The sequence below is a fragment of the Symphalangus syndactylus genome, chromosome 2 (assembly GCF_028878055.3).
Source record: "Symphalangus syndactylus isolate Jambi chromosome 2, NHGRI_mSymSyn1-v2.1_pri, whole genome shotgun sequence".
In the NCBI taxonomy this organism is placed as follows: Eukaryota; Metazoa; Chordata; class Mammalia; order Primates; family Hylobatidae; genus Symphalangus; species Symphalangus syndactylus.
In genome coordinates this window covers 125,286,409-125,305,218 of record NC_072424.2, presented here as the reverse complement: position 1 = coordinate 125,305,218, position 18,810 = coordinate 125,286,409, and the positions used below count along the sequence as shown (strand labels likewise).

At 43.9% G+C, this 18,810-nt stretch overlaps 1 protein-coding gene across 1 annotated transcript in view; it reads right to left on the bottom strand.

Annotated features, from left to right (window-relative positions):
• Positions 1 to 12,911, bottom strand: part of SAMD5 (sterile alpha motif domain containing 5) — a 62,511-nt gene extending 49,600 nt beyond the window's left edge. Inside the window, exon 1 of the mRNA XM_055266798.2 lies at positions 12,016 to 12,911. Coding sequence (XP_055122773.2) covers positions 12,016 to 12,474 — 459 coding nt within the window. The 5' untranslated portion in view covers positions 12,475 to 12,911. The remainder of the gene's footprint in view (positions 1 to 12,015) is intronic.
• Between the last annotated feature and the right edge of the window lie 5,899 nt (positions 12,912 to 18,810).

Sequence of the window (18,810 nt, the reverse complement as noted above, 5' to 3'; positions counted from 1 at the left end):
TGGGTAAGATTTCATGCCAATAAGGATATGTTTAAATTAATTATGAGCTGGGCGCGGTGGCTCATGCTTGTAATCCCAGCACTTTGGGAGGCTGAGGCGGGCGGATCACGAGGTCAGGAGCTCGAGACCATGGTGAAACCCCGTCTCTACTAAAAATACAAAAAATTAGCCGGGCGTGGTGGCGGGCGCCTGTAGTCCCAGCTACTCGGAGAGGCTGAGGCAGGAGAATGGCGTGAACCCGGGAGGCGGAGCTTGCAGTGAGCCGAGATTGCGCCACTGCACTCCAGCCTGGGCGACAGAGCGAGACTCCGTCTCAAGAAAAAAAAAAAAAAAAAAAAAAAATTAATTATGGTATTAACTTGAGATTGAATATGTATTAGTATTAAAATCATTTTTTGGGAGGGAAGGAGAATGGGAAAATGTTGGTTAAAGGGTATAAAATTTCAGTTAGGATGAATAAGTTCTGGGATCTATTATACAGCATGGGAACTACAGTTAATAATAATGTGTTGTATACTTGAAAATTGCCAAGAGATTATATCTCAAATGTTCTCATCATTAAAACATAAGTATGTGAGGTAATGGATAAGCTAGCTTGATTTAATCATTTCACAATGTATACATATATCAAAACATCACACTGCACACCAAAAATATATACACTTTTTATTTGTCAATTATATCTTAATAAAGCTAGGAGAAAATCATTTTTCAAATGACAGCTGCTGACAAAAAAATAGCCTGACTCATCCATTTAGACTGTGATACTAGTTTTGTGTATCAGTATAAAACATATTCTGACACATAAATGATTTTTAAAGAAATATAGTATAATGTCATAAATTGTAATATAGGCCATTTAAAATTATCAATCTGTTTCACTGTTCTCCAGATTTTCTCCGTACACAATGTGTTTGCTTTTTAACAGAAATAGTTTTCAAATTTTGTTATAAACATAATGGTTTACTCACTATCAGTAAGGGCACTTAAAATCTATAAAGTTCTCAACCGGGCATGGCGGCTGTAATCCCAGCACTTTAGGAGGCCAGGCAGTGGATTACCTGAGGTAGGAGTTTGAGACCAGCCTGGCCAACATGGTGAAATTTAGTAATCTCTACTAAAAATACAAAAATTAGCCAGGCATGGTGGTGGTGCCTGTAGTCCCAGCTACTTGGGAGGCTGAGGCAGGAGAATTGCTTGAACCTTGGAGGTGAAGCTTGCAGTGAGCCAAGATGGTGCCACAGCACTCCAGCCTGGGCAACAGAGTGAGACTCTATCTCCAAAAAAAAAAAAACTATAAAGTTCTCTTAGAATTTTACAAAGCAACTTCATAAGTATTATCTCATTTAAATCATACTACAGCTCTGTGAGACAGACATTGGCACCACTATACAGAAGAAATAAACTTCTCTTAAAGTGATCACGTTTCAAGGACCAGGCAGAGGGAAGGGTCACTTCAGTTATAAGAATAAAGGAGTCCTTAAAAACAAAACTTTTTATTATGAAAATGTCCTGCTGACAATTTTAAACAATGTCAGTGATTAAACATTTCACCTTGAAAAAGTCTTTTGTTGGCCTAAATGCTAATTGCTGCACGTTAAGTTTTCATCGTTTGTATAAGCTTCAAATTAGCATTTTACTTGTCCTTTAATAAGCATTGTATTCTACATGGAAGTTAATTCAGAGGCCCTCAACCCACATACTTGGATAAAGAGTCCTTTTCAAGAGTAAGTTTGTAAAGCTGCCCCATCTCCCCCATGAGACTACATATTCTTGAGTTAAACAGTCAATTTGAAATAAACAATAACACTATGATATGTAAAAATGAGCAAACAAAATTTGAGATACTTTAGTTCTTTTATTCTTACGTGACCACTTGAAGTTTTTATTTGTGTTGAAAAATTAAAACAGTGAAACAATACAAACTGCAAGGTATAATACTTGAGTTTGGTAAATGCAAATTCTATTTTGCAGATGAAATATTTTTACTAAATTTTAATACTTTAAAATGTATTCCTTTGTTTAATTATTAATTGCTTTAAAACTAAAGAAGGAATAAGGACAATAATAATTACTGTGTATTATTACCCTGACTATTAAAGTAAATTTTCATATAAAAGTGAAGGTATTAAAAAATGATACATTTTGGGTATCAAATGCAGTAGGTACATCTCTAGTCTTATTATAAAGTTACGTTATATTCTAGGGGAAAAAATCTTTAAATTTGTCAAATCTGTGCATTACAACTTTGCTAAATTAAGAATACATACCAACTGTTTTCCTTATCTTTCTGACATGTTCCAAATCAAGGAGGTCTTATTTTGTTTGCATTTTTAACTTTATGGAAATGTAACAGTAAGATTTTAGAGAGCATCAGACCATTTATTTCAATTAGAAGCAGTAATGAGATATTTTTTAAACTATTAGATGTCACTTAGTCTTTATGTAAGACAGATTGTATGTTTAATGACTTTTGGCGTGATCCACAGTTATTGGCCCTTAATAGTTTTTATATTGACTGAAAATGGGGACTCCCTCACTACTCTCAGGCCTCCCCAAGTCCAAATCAGTGGCTGATCTGAAACAGCATTTTTTCATAAAACTTAGAAAATCACTGCTAAAAACCTTTCAACTCAATACTAGTAGTATCAATAGTAATAATAAGCCTTTCCCATAGCCAGAAATGCAATGCTGTTTCTAGCTCTGCACACGCTATAACCTTGAGAAGCTGTGTGTCATCAACTACAGCTCCCAGTGTACTTTATTCCACCCTAGACAGTGTTCTTTCATCTTCAGGGTGTCTTCACCTCAGGATAGCCCTTCTTTATTTCTGGGACCAGTCCTCATCAAGTCCATGTCATCTGACTCATCTTACCTCAGGAAAATTAATTTCAGAACATATTTCTGGTGAACTAGAACCTGAGCGCTTAAACAGAATTTGAAAAGAATTGCATGTTTATCCATATATATAGTTGTTATTTCTATTTTTTTTTCATGGGTGTGCCTTAGATAACTACTGAAGAGCAGACAAAGTTCATGAGGGCAGCCTTAATATTGCTACCCCTGCCTTTAGCACCTTTTTTTTCACTCAAGAGTGGGGAGGAAAGAATGAATACAGCTATGATCACGTTAACACTTGATAAGGTGGTAGAAAGTAGAGGTCTTTCTAAGAACAGAAGGACCAGAGAATGAAGAGCCCTAAAAACACTGTTACACTATCCAAATCCTGACTAATCCATCGAGTGCTGCGCAGTTTACTGATACCCGTGCACGATTTACCTAATTCCTCCCCTTTTGGGCCACAGACACCTTTACACTAAAATTCTATCTGGAGAGACCATGACAGGTGCCTTGCTCTTTGCAAATACATGGGGAATTGACTTTGGTGTTTTGAAAAGTCTTTTGGAGGAATTTGCATATTTACAAACATGGATACCCACTAAGAGCATTTTTAAAGTGTTTAGAACTAGGGAAAACGAGTATAAATATCATAAAATCTGAAAACCATTCTATAAGTCATACCAAAAAAAAAAACCACCTCATTATTTTGTTGCCAAGATTACATTTTCCATTTCACACTTTATGAATGTCATTACTCTTAACTGCCTGATTTGACTCCAAATTACTTTAGGTGTTTACCCCAAACCAGATCTATCTGATAAGAATGAAGGCTTGCCACCACTGAAGATACTCCAGAGAATGTTCTGAGACATCAGAGGTCTAGAAATGTTCTGAGAAACAGCAACACAGAAACAGCAACACTGATCTTCCAAGTGACTGTTTTCAAGATTGCTACCTAATTTTGAATATCTAAATTTTGAAATGCTTATATTTTTAAAAATCATTTTTGTTATTGCATCCTCCAGTACACAGAAATAACTGGGCATCATTTCCACTAAAAATCTACCACTGATTTATCATCAAACACCCCTATCATTAGGAATAAGATCCGGGTCAGCAGACCCTTCTGTACACAGCTGATACATGGCCACTATGATGGAAGCTGAGATGTCCAAGCAAACCCAGGTACAGAAGAGCTACCACAGGTGAGTGCTTACATAAGCCAGGCTGTTCATCTGGCAAATGTTTCTTTTTCCCTCAACAACTGTTAGTAAAGAACACCAGAAGCAGGTTACTTTCAACTGGAAGGCCAGCAATACAGCTTCACTGTCCTACCTCAGGGATCTCACCTCTCCAGCACTATGTCATGATTTAGCCAGCAGGGGCCTTGATTGCTCTTCTCTTCCACAAGACATCATTGTTGTCCATTACATGGATGACATTATGCTGTTTGGATCTAGTGATTGGAATGAAGCAATTACTTTAGACTTACTTTGCATGTCAGAAGGTGGAAAATAAATCTAACAAAAAATCAGGGACTTTCTACCTCAGTGAAAACTGCAGGGGTCCAGGGACATGGGGCAAATCAAGATATCCCTTCCAAGATGAAGAATAAGTTGTTGCATATGGCTTTTCCTACAACCAAGAAGGATGCATAACATCCAGTGAGCCTCTTTGAATTTTGAAAGCAACATATCCCTCATTTGAGTGTGCTACAAAAACCTATTTACTGAGTGACCCCAAAGCTGCTAATTTGGACTGGAGCCAGAAAAAAAGAAGGTTCTGCAGCAGGTCCAGGCTGCCGTGCAAGCTGCTCTGCCACTTGGGCCATATGATCCAGCAGATCCAGTGGTACTTGAAGTAACAGTGGCAGACATGGATGCTGTTTAAAGCCTTTGCTGGGCCTTAGAGCTTACTCACAGTGCAGGCCTCTAGGGTTTTTGTGCAAGACCCTGACAGCACCTTAATCTTGGACTTAAAGCCTCCAGAACTGTGAAGAATAAATTTCTATTGTTTTAAACACCTAGTTTGTGGCACTTTTTATGGCGGTTCTAGGATACATACGAATGTCGATCTAATAAGTTCATGAGTGTTAGCTCATCTTATCTCCATAACAACCCTATGTGGCAGTCACTAGTTTTGCCCATATTTCACAGAGGAGCCAACAGTGACCTAGTATGGAGCAGAGCTGGGACTTGAACTCTGATGTCTGGTTCTGAGCCTGTTGCACTGAACCACTACAGTACAGTGTCAGCAGAAAGCAGTACCATTCTTACTTAAATGAATTCCATGGGCTGCCATAGCTCCAAGAAGCCATGTTTTCTTAGTCTGGGAGATGGGCACTGATAGATGTGCACTGATATGGGTCTCAGCACATTGCTCTTGAGGACAGGTATTAAGCATAGAAGAGTAGGTGACTTGGTGTATGATTTGAGGAATGCGTACAGTACCTCTTAATACCTAATATTTCACAGTAACTAATTTATTTTGTTAATGGTGGTCAGCCATCTAGCCCAGACTGGACTTGCATGAGCCTGAGAATCAGCTCCTCCTTCAATTTTGTGTCCTTGGTGTCATCTCACTTGCTTTACCCTAGTCCTGCCCATGCTGCAGAGAGAGGTCTTCTTTTAAAATATCCTACAGGAGTAGCATTTTCATTCCCAGTTCTTCTTCATTAACCTTTGAGGAATAAACATTTTGATTTGAAATTTCATCATTCATTATCTTTACTTGGGTTTTAATCCGAGTTGATTTTTTTTAACATTTGAAATAAACACAAGTGCAACATCCTCCAATCCTTCATGTTTGCAGAAATAACATTCAACTTTGACATAGTGCAACTACTATACATCAGACATTGGGTTAGGCTTCCACATACAAGCAGAGACCATGTCTGTCTAGTTCCTTGCAATTCTGATCTTAAAGCCTAGCACATGGCATGTGCTCAGTATTTTTTAAGTGAAAGGATGGATGGATAGATGGATAAATGGATGAATGGATGGATGGATAAATGGAAGGACAGATGAATGGAGAGATGGATGGGTAAATGGAAGGATGGATGGATGAATGGATAGATGGATGGATAAATGGAAGGATGGATGGATGGATAGATGGATGGATGGATGGATGGATGGATGGATGGATAGATGGAAGACGGATGGATAAATGGAAGAATGGATGGATAGATTAATAAATTGATGGATGGATGGGTGGACAGGCAGTTGGCTGATGGTCCACTTATGTGGAAACTCCACAGGCAGTAAACTGTGAGGAGCACAAAAAGGCAGAAGTCCCCACACCATCAAAGCTCTTGTCTCCTTCCTGCCCCCACCTTTTTCCACAGTGTTCCAATCAGGCACTGAAAGCAAAAACAAAACAAAACAAAAAAACCTGGAAGGATATAGATTGAGGATATTTGAGGACACTGATTGAGTTGGAGAAAGCCGAAGTTTTCCAGCTTCCAATCTGTCCCTAGTCATGTCATGAAGGCAGAAGGCATTCTTGGGAGGAGGAATATTTATTGCCATTTCAGCTTCTGCCAACACGCAAGGCAAAACTCCAAAGGACACAAGCACATCTTTGCCAATCTCTCTCTTTCCTTTCTAAATATTTCACCCTGGCCCAAGTGACAGAAACCTTCCTACTATGTCTGTCTCTTCAAATTCCTTCATTATAGGCCATCTCTCCAGATTATCCATAAATAGCCTTATTAGTATGAGATTCTTGTTACTTCATAAAAGTCACACTAAGGGTATGAATGAAGACGAACCCTCCTACGAAAGTATGAAATAATGTTATACTAACTCAAACCATTTTAACTTGCACATATGGCAAGGAGCAACTTTTCAGTGAAAAAATCTAGACGCCCCCCCGCCCACACTATTCACCCTAGAGCCTGCCTTTTGCTTTGACAAGTCTGCTAGAAAATAAAATATATTTACAGCCCCATACCCTTCACATCTGCCACAACCCTATAAGCATTGCTAGACATGACGGGATTCAACAAAAAGTCATGCACAACCTGTAACCTACAGCACGAATATGTGAATGGTGAGCGTACCTTCTGTATGTGTGTACTTAGAATCCTATACATTCCATCATGTAATGTTTATGACCATATCTAAACATTACATGATGGAATCTATAGGATTCCACTAGATCACAACATCTAACATTTCTATATTAATACAATGTTCTCCTTAAACCTCTAATCCTTCCATCTCCTCCCTCACTGGTACCACTCAGTCAGAAAGAGAAATGAGAGCTCTTTGGTGTAACACCTCTAAAGTTCCGTCTCCTGACCCCTTCTTCTTCCCTCCCCTTGACCTGGAGGAGAAGCTCCCCACCCACCGGAAGCCGAAGTGAATGCTCCCTTCACTTATGTGCCCTGGGCACAATTCCCTCACAACTCCTCCAGGACCCTGGTCTCCTGGGTTGTCCCCCAACATCTCCTTTTCTCTGGCTGCTTACCATTAACACTCAGACATACTCCAGATTCTCTCATCCTAAACACAAACAAATCCACAAAACCCGTCCTTTGACACAAAGTCTCCCTTCTTCCCCCAGCTGCAACCTTAGTTCTGTCTTCTCATCAAACTTGGTTTCAAAGTTGTGGGTGATCCCTGTCTGCACTCTCACTGGTCCCATCATCCAAATCTGCTGTGGCAAAAGTCCTCGGCGGCATGGTTACCACTTCCCATGAAGTGATTCTATTCTTGTCCTACCTGGCCATTATCTGACTTCCTGACCTGTCGCTCCTCCTTGAAACATCACTGCTTCCAGTGGCTTCCAGAACACCACTTCCTGTTGCTTTTCACCTACCCTCTGCTTACCCTTGTCAATCTCTCCACACTATTTACGCTAGAGCTTGCCTTTTGCTTTGACAAGTCTGCTAGAAAATAAAATATACTTACAGCCTCCCTTAGAGCTTCCTCTTCCTCTGCCCACCTCAGAAATCCTGCTGTTCCCCAGGGCTCCTCCCTCTACTGCTCATCTGTAGTCACAGCTGCAGTGTGCTGTGTGTGATGTAGGGACATTCCACAGGCATCTCACACTCCATATGTTTCAACCTGAAGGCAATATCTTTCTTGCCCAAATTCACTGTTCTCCTGGGTCCCCTACATCACGTCACAATCTTAAACCAGGAATGTGCATGTCATTCCAACCTCTCTCCCCTCCCACCCTGTCATCCAAACAATCATTTAAGTTCTATCAAGTCTACTTCCATTGCTCCTGACCTACTGTCATAAGTGGCCCATGCCAGCAGCGTCTCTCTCCTAACACTGCAACAATCTCCTAAGTGTTTGGCTTGCCTCTGGTCAGGATGTGTCAGTAGCTCCCTTCTGCTCACAAGATATACTCCAAATTCTTTAACATAACTTCTAGGCCACCCAAGACCAGCTGCCACCTGCCTCTCCATCTCTTGCCACTTTCTCCAGGCACTCAGTGCTTTAACCAGACAGAATTCCTTGCCATTCCTGCTGATGCTAAACTTCCTCCCCTTCCTGGCCTTTGCACACACTGTTCTGTGCTGAGAACACTCTTCCCCTTAAGACCCTGCTCCTCTTCATGCTAAATCTGCTCAACCATCAGTACTCAGGTCATAGGCCAGTTCTGGAAAAACTGCGATGGTGCCCAATCCCTGCAAACTGGGTTGAATGCACCTGTTCATGGTATCATGTACTTCTCATCAAATCAATCGTCACACATTATCATTATTGTTCATTCCATTTTAAGTCTTCCCTACTAGATGCTAAGTTCCCAGAGGGCAGAGCTTTCACATCCTGCCAACCACAGTAACCTAGAGTCCAGCAGAAGGCCTGGCATAGAGAAGCTTGGTAAAAAATTATTTTATCCCCATTTCACAAAGGTAGAAATCACAGCAGTCAGAGAAGCTAGACACAGGGCAGAAGAGGAACTGTTCCAATGATGTTTGATTTCAAGCCTGGTGCTCTCTCCAAGCTCCTGTTTTTTCAAAGCTATAGACTTCCCTTTGGAAAACAAAAGAAAATTTACTTTTTATTTACGTGTTAACTCACTGATCCCTAAACCACATAACCTTGACCATTCCTGGATCAAATCCTACAATCCTTTCAGGTGATTCTTGGGAAGACCCCTCAACTTACTTTCCTCTGTAAGAGACTCACTCTCCCTACCTTGATAATCTTCGGCATAATTCACTTTCAAGCCATCTAAAATTCTCAGCAAAATACAAAATCACAGGCATCATCGACGCAAATGACTGCAAAGGAGACTAAAGCCCACTCCACCAAGCAGAATTCCAAATGCACATCAAAAATACTACACATTCTGGCGGGGTGTGGTGGCTCATTCCTGTAATCCCAGCACTCTGGGAGGCCAAGGTGGCTGGATCACCTGAGGCCAGGAGTTCGAGACAAGCCTGGCCAACACGGCGAAACCCCATCTCTACTAAAACTACAAAACTTAGCCAGGAGTGGTGGCAAGTGCCTGTAATCCCAGGTACTACTTGGGAGGCTGAGGCAGGAGAATCGCTTGAACCCAGGAGGCAGAAGTTGCAGTGAGCCGAGATCTGGCACTGCACTCCAGCCTGGGCAACAGAGCGAGACTCCATCTCAAACAAACAAACAAACAAACAAAAAATACTATACACTCTGATCTTGACAAAGCCAAGGAAAGTGGAGAAATTAGAATGTGGATCACATAAGAAAAGAAAAAGTTCTAGCACTGCTCATGAAGAAACTAGCTACATCAGAAAACAAATTCTTCAATAATTTAAAATCCAAAACTTAGGAGGCAATGTGCACATAAGCAACAAATCCAGAATGATCAACGTGATCTGGTACTAAACATTTGTATGCTCAGTTTGCTATATATGTATATTAATTATATGTGTACATTAATTATATTTTAATTCCTATTTCAGTGTGTGTTACTCTTTCTTACAATAAAGTTTGTCAGCACCAGTTTTTTTTTTGGTCCCCAACTCAAGGATCAATGAGGGAGATAATGAAAACACTTCTGGTTCTATTTTATTCTTCCATCAGTTTGAGGAGAATTAAATGTGTATAGAAGTGAATAGGAGCATATCTTTGTTATCAAGCATTATTGCTATGGGATTTATTTTAAAGCAAAGTTGACTGAAGTAATTATTTACATGGAAAATAAATAGTATTGCAATGCAACTTGGCATTTTCTTATGTAAACTGCACTTATGCAAATGCACTACCATATCACCCACTGATCTAGGCTGGAGTCCACAGTTCAAAGCCTATGAGCTGATGTTTCATCCCCTTAACATCCTTTCCAGCCTCTAAGTTTGATATGTAGCTCTGTCTTTTGCTCTTTAAGAATCAGAACTAAAATCTGTCACTTCAAGCTTACCCTTCTCACCTCCAGCCCACAGTGTCCCTGCTCTCCCCGCCCCATTACACAGCACTTTTCCTGAAGAATAAGCAAGCTCTAGTGACACACTTTGCTTTCTGCATTCCTTTCTTGCCAGGACTTGAACTATGCCCTCACCAGGTACTCACATTCTCTCAGACTAAGCCCACCTTACATCCTGGGATGCTAATAACAAACATCTAACTGGCTTTGCTCTCCTTTGACCTGCTGTGTCCAGGACCAAGCCTTTATACTGATGACCAGATCTCTCTATCCACACTAGACATACATGGAATTCCTACATACAGGCAACTGCCTAGGAAAAGTGTTCTTTCCTGTCTTGCGCACACATCAGTGGCACAGTCAGAGTGGGTAACCAGAACACGTGTTTAATTTGAAGCACTCTGTCCTCCTAACCTGCCTTCTTTGTATCCTCCTTAAAAAACCAATTAACATGGTCAAGCAGGTTATCTGAATTGCCTAAGGTACCTGCAAGGTAGTACATAATATTAAACCCCTTATTCCCATCTACCTTAGGTATTGTTATCTACTGTTTACAAAGCTTTCCCTTGACCTTCCTTAAATCCAGGCATTACGGCCTTTACTTAAAAGTTTACAGCAATACTACCAGGGCCCAAGATGCCCACACAACACTGAGATTATCCACATTTCCGATTAGGGAGTTGGGTTTATGCGGCCCACCAGCTGAGTATCTTTGCCATCATTTTCTCCCTGGGCTCTTCTAAGTCTTGATTTTTCAGCTGAGGTGCTCATATTCCTGTGCACCTTCTGCAATCCTGAGGGTTACCTGTGCAGTCTACTTCTCTATCAAGTCAGGACCCTCTACTCCGACAGCCGCCTAAACTAGAAACCTAAACGGAACAGACTCGCAGCTAGAAGCAGAGCTCTGGTGTGAAGTACCATTTTCTGTTAATTACCCAGCTCCCACTCCACATTTCGGAACTTCCAGGTTCCTTCCCTGAGGCCCCCTGTGCAGAGGATTCCCCTGTAGTTCACTTGTGCTCGGTCCTCCTCTCCCAAATGCAGGTCCCCTCACACTTCCTGGAAGTCACAGTTGTACCTACTTCAACTTATCTGGTTTAATAATAAACCAAACTGGTGACAGCACAGACCTCTGAAGCACATCCTGTGGCTGGATTATCTCCGACGTCCTTAGCACCTTACTGCCTCCAGTATACACGAGTTTAGGAAATCATCTCAAGTGGACTGACACGTGCTTCCTTCACTTTTCCTCTTAAAATGCTCACGTGAATGGTACGCTTCTCAAATTTGCAGCAGCGCTGGGATTTTTTATGGAATTGAGAGAGGAAGGGCCTGACTTCCCACTCTTTTAAAGAGTTCACCGATTTCCCTTGAGAGTTTCTCAAGACTCAAAAAAGGAAAAGAGAAACGAAGGTAGAAAGTAATGCAGGAATTAACCATTTTTTTTCTGGTACTCTTCAAACCCAAAACTATTATAGACGGCATTAGGAATTCCCCCGGGCTACCAGGAGAAGCAGCGCGAGTCCGATTCCTGACAGGCGAGCACCAGAGACCATGTGGAGCTTTCTTTGGTCATTAGTTTAGAGATAACATCTGGATGCGGGGGCTTGTCTTACCAACCACTGGAGACACCAGGAAGGACGAAATAATGGGCCGATACAGAAAGAACATAGAAAAGGGTCCCAGATACCCAAAGCCTCCTGGCCTCTCCGTCGTCACCTGGAATGGGTTGCAAAGCCTTGGCACAGGCAGCTGGGCCGTGTTCCCTCCCGCCGCGCGCCCCGGGCCGCCCGGACGGCACCTCCTTACCTTGCGGGAGTACGGGGGCTTGCTCAGGTGGATGCCGTCACGGACGAGCTTATCCCTGATCATGATCTTCAGCTTCAGTTTGGGGTAGCTCACCAGCTCCCTGCTGCGGGGGGCGGTCGTGTGGCCGCGAGAGTCCCCGCGGGTGCCCTGGGCCGGGCCGCCGCACGGCTCCCCCCGGCGGCCGGTGGGGACGCCGTCAGCGGGCGGCCCGGGGGGCGCCGGCTGCGGCTCGAGCGTGAAGTAGAGGCCGGCGGCGTTGGCGTCCTGCTCCCGCAGCCGGCGCACGGCCTCCAGGATACGGCGGCGGTGCGCGGGCGCCAGCACCCCGATGGCATCCAGGTCCGGGTCCCCGATCTGCTTGCACACCTCCAGGTCATCGTAGCCGTTATCCACGAAGGACTCCGCGTACTGCGGAAGCTGCAGCGCTTTGAGCCACTCGTAAACTATGTTGGTACACATGGTGAGACCGGGAACCCCGCCGCCGAGCACCTTCTCAGCGCCCAAATGGCACGGACGGCACCAGTTCTTGGAACTTTTAATCCTCTCCTCCAAGGGGAAAAAGGTATCGCAGTAAAGTTTTCCTTTTAAAGGGAAGGCTCGGGCCGGAGGCGGAAAATCATCAGAAGAAGCCTGAGGAAGAGAGAAGCGAACAAGCAGCAAAGTGAATTCCCCAAGCAGCCGCGGACCTCGCAGGCACTGGCTGCTGGGCTGGGCAAGCCGTGCCGCTCCGCACCGCGCCGCCCCTGGATGCGCCGCCGCCGCTGCTGCCGCGGGGAGGGGCGCGCGACGGGCGCGGGAGGGGGCGGAGGTGGGAGGGGCCGGGGCACACCCCTCAGACCCGCGCTGGGTCAGCTCTGCGCAGTACCGCCCGCGAGTTTTCCCAGCCCGGACGGTCCTGAGGCTGCGCGCCGCATCTCGCGCTCTGGCCGCCGCCGCCGCCGCCGCCGCCGCCGCCGCCGCCGCCGCCGCCGCCGCTGCCGCTGGCGGGCTCCGCGCCGGGAGGCGACTCCTCCGCGCAGACCTGCGGCCGCTGGGAGCGCCTAGTGTTCGCGAGTGTCACTCACTGTAGTCCTCCCAGCGGGAATCCGGTGGCTTCTACGCTGCTGGGCTCCGCTGGCTGTCCTGGGTTGCTTTTCACATTTCTCTTTAATCTGACTCCTCTACCCGTGGAAGTCTCTGTGCTCACTTCTTCCCGACCCTGCCGCACTCCAGCTTGCGCGCCCGCTGGCAGCCCAAGGACACGTCCCGCCGCCCCACGGCGCTGGGGACGCTGCGGGGTTCAGTGTCCGTTCCGGATCCGCGTTTGAATCCCCCTTCCTCGGATCCCGTACGCAGCCCAGAGCCCGGCGATCTGGCTTCTTCCGTGGGCGGCCACTCAGTGACCCGAGCGGCGGCGTTTTGGCCCGGAGGGTGGGCGCAACGTGGGGACCGCCCGCGTCCAGCCGGCGTGCGCGCCGCCCCTCCTCGCTGCAGTTGGGCACGTTGGGCGGCAGGAGAGGCTGCTGTGCTTCCTGGCTTTCCCTTCCTAAGCTCCCGGGTCTGCGAAAGTTTGGGGGTGGGTTGTACTTTCTCCTAGGTCAGTGTGTCCCACCCGGTGTCCCACCCGGTACCCCACCCTACTTTCTGCCCGGCCCCTCACCCTCGTCGGCGCTATGCTTTCTCTCCGGGCCCCCCACCTAGTATACTGCACGGGCTCCCTGGGTGGCTTTGCCCCCGGGTACACTGCCAGGCGTTCGGTCCTGGAGCCCGGGAATCCGAGCCTATCCTCTCGCTCCCGCCCGGGGATCACGTGAAAATCAATAGAGCACCACCCAACTCGTGTTGGAAGGGACGCTCAGACATCTCTGCCCACGGCATTTTCCCTCCAGGAGGTAACAAAATCAACCGAGTTTCCCCATCATGCCAATGTCTGGGCAACCGCTTGGGAGTGGGGACTCGAGTGGCAGGTGGAACAGACCAAGCTCCTGGGCCCCATTTCCCGGTGTATGACCTCTTCTTGGGACTAAGGGAAGTGAGGGACGGCAGGGGCAGGTACTGTCTCCTCTCTTTCCGCAGAAGGGCGATTCAGCTTCGCACCTGAGCTGTTTAAGGACCGGATCTGACCTTTTTTTCTGAAGATTGCCCGTGGGGCGTGCCAGTCTCTCGCCCGACCTTGGGAAGTGGACAAGGAGTAATTTCAGAGTCGTTTCTCGACCTGCTGTGTGTTTGGCCTTTGGGTGGGTGGTTGGGTGGGCCCTCTTACCCTAAACCAAGAGAGCTTAACCCCCTCTTGGAACACGAACCCCTTAAAGAATCAGATGATAGCTTCTGTCCTTTTGCCCAGGAAAATACCTGACATAGGCGCACCCAAAACGTTCCCTACAGTTGCAGGGGGGTTCTGGTTTCCCAAACCCGGGGACTCACGAATCTCAAATTAAGGACAGCTGGCAGAAATGACTGTCTGCTTAGGGGGAGGGGAGAGACCAACGCGGAGAGCCGTGGAGCTGCTTGTGGCCCCAACCTTGGGTCACCCAGGACGCCCCTTCCGGAGCCGAGTTAAGGTCTCGGACCCTGGTAGGTGGCGAAGCTCCTGGGCACTGGGATGCTGGAAGCGCACAGCCCTCCCCGCCCCGCGCGAGCCTCCGGCTCTCCCTCGCCAAAGCGGACTCACAGTGCCCCCTTGCGTCCGCGTGTTGCCCCATTTTAAGGCGTTGTCCCTGTCCCTAAACTCATTCTATTCAACAGAAGGAAGTGGGCTTTATGGCTTTATACTGGTTCCCCTTTGAAGTACAAATGTTTTTGTCACGTTTTTCTTTATATCCCAATACTATCTCACAAGGACCTTTGATTTTTTTTTAAAGAAAATATTTCAGCAGTTTGAATGATGCTGCTAAGAAACAGAAATTGTCAGCAAATATTTATTGGGAAATCATGCCAGGCATCTATTCACAGATCTGTACACATATGGTAAATAGTAATATTATCCCATATCTTACAGAAGAAGAAATTGAGACATCAAAACTAATTTTCCAACGATCTCACTGTTCCGGATGGAGCAAGGGGTTCGAATTCTGGAGGGATAAATTTAGCATCAGCCTTCAGCCGCCCAGCTACTCACCTTCGAATCACAGTCCCCAGCCTGTGCTGTGCTGTGCAACATGTAGGGGGAAAAAAGGGGCAGGTTGTATGGGGTGAGGATTTTTGTTTGTTTGGGGGTTTTTTGTTTGTTTTTGGACTAGAAAACTTAAAGCTCAGGAGTTTTTTTTGTTTTGTTTTGTTTAACAGAGTCTCGCTTTGTCGCCCAGGCTGGAGTGCAGTGGCGTGATCTCGGCTCACTACAACCTTCGCCTCCTGGGTTCAAGCGATTCTCCTGCCTCAGCCTCCTGAGTAACTGGGACTACAGGCGCCTGCCACCACGCCCAGCTAATTTTTGTATTTTTAGTAGAAACGGGGTTTCGTCATGTTATCCAGGCTGGTCTGGAACTCCTGACCTCAGGTTATCCGCCTGCCTCGGCCTCCCAAAGTGCTGGGATAACAGGCATGAGCCACCACGCCCGGCCTAAAGCTCAAGAGTTGTATTGTGTTGTTTTCTTTCCCAAGTTGTATGAAAAGTCCAACAGCACTGTTCGGTAGTTCTTTGCCTTCTTATATGTGGCCTTTTCCCCTCTGGGGGCTTAAACATATTCATCTTGTCTTATAAATCCTCAGTGAAGGCAGTGAGTATTTTTATTTCCGTTTTACGATTAGGATACTGGTTGGGGGAAGATGAATGACTTGCCCAAGGTCATACAGTAAATCAGGACACAGACGAGAACAAGCTTGCCCTATCAAAGTGCTTCCCTGACAGGCAGCAGCGATCCTCCTTTATTTATGTGCAAGCACTTTCCAATTAGGAAATAAAGCATCCTGGTGCTCTCTTTGGAAGGGAAGCCCTTTATAAATTCATCACTTGTTAATCAGTCATAAATAAAACCTCCTCACTTTTGACCTCTCAGGAAACCTGCTATCTGGAGACTTCACTAGTCTGAGCTATAGAGACTTTTTGTTTTTTCCAGGTTTCCCTTCTATTTCTCTTGTACACTTCTACACTTACTCAAGTCCTCTTTGGGTGAACCATTGAGGCTTGTATCTTTCCACTGCTTGCATTAGGATATTGAACCTTTTAATAGATTTCATTCTTGAGGCTACTATGCTAAAATATGCCTATCTCGGTGGAGACTAAGGGCTAAAGCTCAAAGTGACACTGGCAAGAATGATTGGCTAATTTTAAGATTTAGAACTGTAGCCTTTTAGAACTAGAGGCCATTGGAGATCATACCCAGCATCCAGATTTGCATGGAGGAAGCCAAGGCCCAGAGAGGTCAAGTTCCTTACCTAAATTTACACAGCTAGTTCATGACAGAACTGGGACAAGAACCCATATCTACTTCCTCACATTGCTCTTTGCAATGTACTGCATTACCTCATTTTTGCTGCAAGCCCTTGGCTACTGTCAAAATCATTCATTTACTCATGAAATGTTTATTAAGTAGGCACTTCAGTGCCAGGCACTGAAGCAAAATAAAAAGAAGAGTTTTCCTTCATTAATTGGAACGGGAGAGACTTCAGCACTTTAAATATGTAGAGAATACACTGACAGCTTTTTCAAATATGTTAGTTCATGAATTGTAAAGATTGCAAAGATACAAAGCAGTGTTTTCTTCTATCTGTAATGTTATCCAAATTCTGTGATCATATTAGCCAAAATTTAAAATTAAACTGTATTTGAAATCCAGACAAAAATGTACTTTGAAAATGCAAGTGGCTACTCTGCTCCTAGTCACAGCCTTAGAACACACAGTTTACTCAGAAAACATTGTCAACTACCTCTAATTTTGTTTTACTTTTATTATTGCTTTGTTAGTTTTTTTATATAAAAATTTTCAAAATATTTGTCATGCTGATTATTATTTAATATGTTTGGGGCCACACTTACTTTTGCAGAGGGATGCCTTGCCTAATGAAAATCAATGGGAAAATAGGTTATAGAGAAAGTTTCTTTTTAGGCACCATTTTAGAACCGTTTTGCAATGGTAATCACTATGGCAAAATGCCTGTTGATCCTCTCCGTGTGATTAATTAATGATAATTATATTCAGGTTTTAAATTCTAAGTATCGGAAAATAGCTTTTCTACTTTGCTCAGTAACTTGATTTAAGGATATAGAGTGAAAAATAATTTGTTATGGAATTTTCTTGGTGCCGTTTAAGGTTTCAGACTATTTTAGAAGATAAATGCTCACACCTATTGCATGTAAAAATTAAATTCCATTAACATCTATTAAATGTCAGTCCCCAGGGTGTCTAGCCTTGTAAAAGTCAAAGATATATAATATTAATCTTAAAATGCAAAATATGTCTTGCCTCTGCTTAAACCATGAGCTAAAAAGCATCTAGAAGGAGTGGATGCCATAGGGAGAAAAGAGAATAATGGGCTTGAGTGATGTAACAGGCAATCTCTTCTTCGGTGGCTGGGAGTGAGGTGCTGGGTTGGCAACTTAATTGGGGGCAGGCAGGGTGGGGGTGTCTCTTAATATGTCTGAGCTGTATACATTAGACTTGTGTGTGACAACACACATATGAAAGAAGGAAAGACAAGGAGCAGTGGGGAGTGCCAGCAGGATCCCATTAGATTATTCATTGCTGTTATAACAGGCCTTTCTTTCTTTAAAGAAGGAACAAAGGGGAGGAAATGCATGTTCAAGAAGTCATTCACTTAGAGGTCCCTAACAAAAGGAGAGCCAAGCTACGGAATATGTTTGTGACAGAAAATAAAATACGAACCATTTTTCAAAAATTTTATTCTCTCATCTTTGGTAATCCCCAAAACTTCTGTGTTTTAAAATGTATTCCAGAAGAGGAGGAAAGGGTTAATCTAGTGTCTCCTGAGGTAAAAATGATAGGTGCACTATTTTGTTAGATAACAATGGGCAGCTCTTAGGAATATCTTTATTTTTTCATTCTAAATCATCAAAGCTATTATAATTTAGCACCTAAATGTTAGGTTATGGAACCCCATACAAGTGAAATTATATTGGTCAATGCTATTTCATACAAGTGCAAGTCATGTATATAATCACAATGATGAAATCACTCAATTTATGACCAATGCAAATTGACTAAACAGCATTTTCCCATCTGACAGTTTCTTCCTATTCTGGAGTTAGGACAAGCGATCCCATAGAGCCTGCTTCCTGAGACCTGCATGGCTACTGATGACTGAGAGGTGGTTGGTTTTCTCTCTTTAGACAATGTAATTTTATGTGTTTGTTTTAAAATCTTCAGTACTTCTTGTCTGGTTTAAACTTGCTAGTGGAATATATACTTTATAACTCTTGAATTCTTAAATTATAAGAACCCAGCATAATTAGAGCTCTTAGTAACACCTGAGACCTTGCCTCTTTGCAGCTTTGGAGCGAGGCGGTGTGGGGTGCATCCCAGTTTTGAAGCTATCTCTGACCTTGGAGGCTATATATATATATGTGTGTGTGTGTGTATATATATATGTGTATATATATGTGTGTATATATGTAGTGTATATATGTGTATATATATATGTGTGTGTGTGTGTATATATATGTGTATATATATAGTGTATATATGTGTATATATATATAGTGTATATATGTGTATATATATGTGTGTGTGTGTGTATATATATGTGTATATATATAGTGTATATATGTGTATATATATAGTGTATATATGTGTATATATATATGTGTGTGTGTGTATATATATGTGTATATATATAGTGTATATATGTGTATATATATAT